Source organism: Gavialis gangeticus, unplaced genomic scaffold, assembly GCF_001723915.1.
Source record: "Gavialis gangeticus isolate Ggan-Ray unplaced genomic scaffold, GavGan_comp1, whole genome shotgun sequence".
NCBI classification, from domain to species: Eukaryota; Metazoa; Chordata; order Crocodylia; family Gavialidae; genus Gavialis; species Gavialis gangeticus.
In genome coordinates this window covers 68,378,440-68,384,439 of record NW_017729031.1, presented here as the reverse complement: position 1 = coordinate 68,384,439, position 6,000 = coordinate 68,378,440, and the positions used below count along the sequence as shown (strand labels likewise).

Here is a 6,000-nt window from a genome sequence, read left to right as displayed (position 1 = left end):
TCCACACTAGGGTTTGTACCAAGGTAACTATGCACGATTAAAAACAAAAAACAAAAACAACCCCCCCGCAAGTTCCAAAAACACAGACAGAAAAAAACCCTCTTCAGCACCCCCTACCACACCCACACCCACACACATCAACTCCCTAACTGTTACGCAGTTATAGTAATACAAATGTCTCTATAGATATAGTTTCTCCACAGTATCTGTATCGCTAACTCAGTGACGGGTGCTACCTCTATCTAGAAGAGACCCAATTTTACCACACCAATATTAAGAGAATAAAAGAAAACTAGTTCAATCCCTGTAAGACCGTAATTTACTAAAGATTTAACTGTAACTTATGTAAGATTCAAAGCGCATAACAGAAAATGCTAGGTATCTTTGTTAGGACTCTGAAGTCTAGATTTTATGCAAAATAGAAATTAAATGAGCCAGATGAGTGGAGGGGGTGAAAAAAAAAATAAGTTGTATTTTTCTGGACTCTTGCTCTACCAGTTAAGTACTCCCCACAGTCAGCATCATGGCAGGGATGGAAAATAAAGAGTATGATCTGGATATTCTTGCCTGGCAGATGGTCCTTTTGGTATACTGCCAGATGGTATAGGTTCAAGTAGCTTCTGTAGTGCTCTAACTTTCTCTGAAACTGAATCAACCAGAAAACTGGGGAGCTATAACAGTTTCCTTTAGCCTCATCACAAACTTTGGACTATATTATTTAAGGGACTGGAATTTGCCTTCAAATCCTGTAGGGACCCTAAATATGTTCACCAGGTTTGCCTGGAAGTTAACTATGCCTTTGTGCACCTATAGCCCTTGGAGGCCTTACTCACTGTCCAATAGCATCCAGTCCTTTTGTAGATACATAGTAGCATGAACCTTTCCTTCCCCTTCAGGTGGCAACTGTCCTTACCTGGGCTTCATGGGCATCATAACTGAATATGAAAGCATATGATCCTGGCCTGAAAGCTTCCATAGAGCCCAGAAGCTTCATTCCCAGTCTTTTCTCCCCAACATCTAGGTCAGTTGCCTACCCTGTGCTTTCAAGGTAAACTCAGACCTCTGGAGAAACTTCTGTGAAATATAAAGCATGAGAGACTGAGTGCATGTGCAAGGGTAAAATGATCCTGTGGAAGCAGCTGACCTTCAACTCCATGCACAGAGACCAGCATGTAGAGAAGATGGCAAAGGGAAACAAATCTCACAAATTACTTCCATTCTTGTTTTTTGATGGGAGGTGTGGAGGGGAAATAAGTACCAGAGACAAAAGGGAAAGGAAAAATAAAACACTTGCCTTCAAGGTAAAGAGTCAAAAAAAAAGTTATACTCATTTTTGTGCTGCTAGCCAAAGGCTTGGAAACTAAATGTAGTGTACGACTATTAAAATGATCCATCAAAATAAAACATAATAAATTGGAACTATGGAAGCTGCTGATTTGTAGAGAACGCTGTCCCAAAATCTAATAAGCAAAATCATGACACTAAACATCACTTATAATTTTCACTCACAAAATCAGTGCATATGCGTTAGTCATGCGTGGACATGATTAATATAAGGGAAATTTGAAATATATTGCTCTTATTTTGGCTATTCCCAATGCCAAAAAGATATCAACAGTGCAGTCATGAAGTGTTTTTTCCTCAGGAGGAACTCAAAATTCGTAACCAAAATGCTGGCATTTTAAAGTTTGTTACACAGATAAAACTCTGTTTAAGCTTCTGATGTCCCTTCCCCATTTTCATGGGGTTGCAGCTGTTCTCTTTCTTGTTCTTCCTGAGGTGGTCGCACACGTTTGAAGAAACCCATCTGTAATTTGGAGAACAATTCAATGGGATTATGGGCATGTATTTGGAAAATACTATTTGTATAATATAAAGCCATTTCTGGATTATTGGATGTGATATTGAAACAGTTACTTAAGACACGCCCCCCCTTCTGATCTATTTTCTAGTTTTTGACCATTTTACAAACCCAGGAAATACTAATCAAAAAATTAAAATGAACTCAACCAGTCCAAAAAAAACCCACCCACAAATCTTCATTGTACTCTCCCCTCTCCCCAATTCTAAGGAGAATGGATGGACTTTGCAAGTGTATTCACAAGATCAACAAATTCAGGCAACTTTGAATCAAATTCCCAGGAAAAAAGTTACAGTGAAAATAATATGCAACTAGGAAATGCTTTTTAGACCAATATAATGCTTACCCTGTGCATTACAAAGACTAGAAGACCCAAGAGCAATAATCCTGCTAGGACAGCCAAAATGATAACCCATATGGGCACTGGCATGGGCTGTGGCTGAATGCCCCATAAAATATTTGTGGTAACCTAATGAAAAACAATGATAAATCACAATCACGTTTTTACAGAGTAATGAAATGAATGCACGTTATATAGATTCAAAACAAACTGTTCAACCTATAATATTTAAAATAAGCCCTAAAAATCACCCATGAGAGAGATTGATGGTAGATTGATGGAGAATACAAAGCAGTGTAAAGGCTTTTCCAACCCCAGTTTACAGTAGCTGCATTATCCATTACTAGAACTACATGTTTCTACATGCTTGACATTTTTCAGAACAAAGCACAATGTCAGGAATGTTTGAGAGTTGTTAAAATTGTTATTGAAACATCTTTTTTTAAATAGATGTTCCCTTTGCAAAACGAATCCAAAAGTACAGGATTTGGGAAGTGTATGGTGGGGAGGGGGAAGGAGCACTAGTAAGTTTTAGAAGCTGAATTCTACAAGTTAGTCACACCCCTGTCCCTCTTCAAACCACACCTTAGGTATTCTTCTTGCATGTTGCCTACAAAAAATGTGACATGCAACTGGTGTGCTTGTCATCTCTGTCATGCTAAACAACATTGTTTTATTATTTCCTTTTGTGCCCTTGTCCTCTATAACCACCTGCTGTTTACTATCATACATATATTGTAAACTCTTTAAGATCATCTGTTTCTTTCATGTTTATACAGTACCTAACAAAATGGGGTGCTGGTCTATTTTCTTTGCATTACTATAGTACAAATTAAGTTATTCCAATACCACCACTATTGGTACAGTGTCCAATACTAATGTCTCAGATATTTCTCAGGGCTTTTAAAACTGAAAAATGTACCCATCCTGGTTTTCTTATTGGACTGACTGGGTCACAAGATATTGCGGGGTTTTTTTAGTTCTGAACAGTGACAAAACTACTCAGCAATCTAAATCTGGAGAGATTCAGGACAGCACTTCCTATCCACTGAACAAAATATTTGCACATGACACTGATGTAAAAGTCTTCATGTCAAAATGCAAGAACTGCTGGGCTTTTAGAATACAAATATTTTGTTTTGTCCTTAATTGTACATGTAAAATAGTTCAAACATAAAAGAAAGTGTTCATTAAATGCAACATTAGAATAAATGACACAAGAGTCAACAGTTACTAAATACTCACAAGCAGAACAAGGAAACTGATTTTTACACACTTTGTTTTGCCATTTATATACATTGGATTTAACCATACATAACATTACTTACTATTGTAGAATTGTGAATATCTTCAAATGAAAGGTTCTTATAAGGGAACTCTATCACACTGAATGAAGCTGACGACTTAAGAGAATATGAATGATTCTGATTTTCTTTCTGTGGAAAAAAATGGTGAATGCACGTTGGGTATAAAAGGTCTTCTTGTAATTCAGAAATTGGGAGAAACCGGGTAGACACTCACATTCATAAAGGTTTGGGTCCATAGGCGGGATTTTAAATATAATATTGCAGTCTTTCCCCTCTCCAGGCGTCCAACTTGACAGACTATCTTCAAACATTCAGCAGTTCCACAGCCCTATATGCAAAAAAAAAAAGAAACAGGTCACATGCATTTTACTTAGTCTCACTCTATGATAATTGCATATACAGTTCATTATCACTATATTTAAATGTGCCAAAAAACACCACAAATCACACAAAATTGAGGGGGAAATGCACTGTAAACTGCAACACTTTTGCTATGCTTGCAAACCAACAAGTAAAAGAATGTGATTTTATTCATGTATTTGTTTATTTTGAGGGTAACAAATGTAAAACCACTGTGTAACCTGATAAGAATCATCTGATGGTAAAGGCTATGCATTACAGAGATATACTTGAGCAAGATATGCAGTGAGATGAAATAGGTCTCAGGGCTGAGTTCTGAACTGTGTAATGCAGGGGTGGACAAAACATGGCCTGAGGGCTGGATCCAACCCACAGAGGGACTTTGTCTGACCCATGGTGGGTCCCTCGGTCCTGCCTGGCCCAGGTGCCATCTGGCCCATAACGCATCCTGCTGCCCCCAGGCATGCAGTGGGGCTGGGACAGCTCCAGAGCCAGACTTAATTTCCCAGAAGCCCCAGCAGTCTGCTACCATCACTGGCCCCTTCCAGCTGCTGCCACCCTGGCCCCAGCCTTATGGAGACTGGCCCCCCAGTCTGCGCCTGCAGGGCCTGAGCCTTGGGTTGAGTGCACAGCCCTGGGCCCAGCCTGCCTTGTGTGGGGGATCAGGGTCCCTACAGCACCCTCTCTGGACCCACCTGCCCTGGCCACAATGAGTGGCAGGAGCCAAACAGAGGCTGCTGCAGGGGGCAGGTAAAAAGCAGGACATGGCCACCTCTCCCTTGCTGCTGCTGGGCCCTTCTCCCTGTGGCTGCCCAGAGCCAATGCAGGAGCTACCCTGCAGCTCCTCCCCACTACCACAGTTGCAACCTATATCTAGTGCTGCTGGATGACCTTCTTCAATAGGCTTGAGGGATCCCATCAGTAAGCAATTCAAAAGAAATGAACTATTTGGATGGTTTTCCTAGCCTGGATTAACCCAATCCTTATTTTCCATTAGCATCTGTGTTAACTAATGGGTTTAGATCAGGGCTATCCAACTTCACACATCTGCTGAGTGGCTAACATGTGGCCTGAAGGTCCTGGCAGCCTCCTTTCCCACTGCTGCCCCTTTCCCATAGCTGAGGCAGTAAGGAAATTCTAGGGGGCCACCCCCACAGAGTGTGGCCATCTTGGTCTGCAGGCCCTGGCCTACCTGAAGCTGAACAGCCCTGGCTTAGATCATTAGTATTTCTAAAAGAAAGAGGAACAAAATGAGGCTGCATCATTTTAACATTTTTGACCTAACATTCAAAACTATAGCTATGCCAATATATTGCTATAGACATGAGGCATCACTGCAGGAGAGAAGGAGTAGAAGGCAAGAACAAGTTGGCAACATATTTTTGTCACTCAAACACTGCATCCTTGATTTCATCACTGTCAGTCAGTCACCTGGCATATTGAGTTCCTGGATTCCCTTTCCATTTGCTCTTTCACCTCCTGAACAAAGTGATTGTGGCCCCACTTCCTATTATCATAATATACTAACTATTCTGTATTTCCTTATGTTCTAAGTAAGGTACATTTACTACCGGGAGTCTTGCAGGTACCAAGTGCATCTTACACTTTGCACAGACACCAGCTTAGTCTGTCTTCCTGAAAATGCACAATGCTAACAGAAACCAGGACTTTTGGAAACTGGAAGAAAGAATCGAAACGAAGAGTTCTTGCCATTTCAGAGCACTTGGTAACGGGGAGTTTGGCGCTCCTACTGAAAAAGACTTAGACTCAGACTGTCACAGACAGTCTTCCCCTCCAATCAAAGGCTTATCCCTGTTTCCCCCTTCCCAGGCTCTTTTTTTTTTTTTTTTTTACTAAGATCAGGGTCCTCCTTTGGTTCCTTTCTTTAAAATGTCTCCACATCAACGAGTCTAAGGACTTCTAAGGTCTACATTCTCAGACCCCAAAGCTGCATCTTGAACAGAGCATGAATTTGAGACATACTCCCCCATCTTAGTCACTCAGACTGACAAACCAGCTGCCCAATCTAAAGCCGTTTAAAGTTCTTTCCAGTGTGGAAGGCAAATTCGGAATCAACTTTTGCAGCCTCAGAGCTACAGCAAGCACTGACACTCAAAAGTTTTAAGCAGTGA

At 40.8% G+C, this 6,000-nt stretch overlaps 1 protein-coding gene across 1 annotated transcript in view; it reads right to left on the bottom strand.

Moving 5' to 3' along the window:
• Positions 1–273: 273 nt before the first annotated feature.
• ITGAV (integrin subunit alpha V) overlaps positions 274–6,000 on the bottom strand; it is an 81,103-nt gene continuing 75,376 nt past the window's right edge. Inside the window, exons 27-30 of the mRNA XM_019522874.1 lie at positions 3,723–3,836; positions 3,530–3,637; positions 2,208–2,330; positions 274–1,807 (exon numbers count right to left, since the gene is read on the bottom strand). Coding sequence (XP_019378419.1) covers positions 1,712–1,807; positions 2,208–2,330; positions 3,530–3,637; positions 3,723–3,836 — 441 coding nt within the window. The 3' untranslated portion in view covers positions 274–1,711. The remainder of the gene's footprint in view (positions 1,808–2,207; positions 2,331–3,529; positions 3,638–3,722; positions 3,837–6,000) is intronic.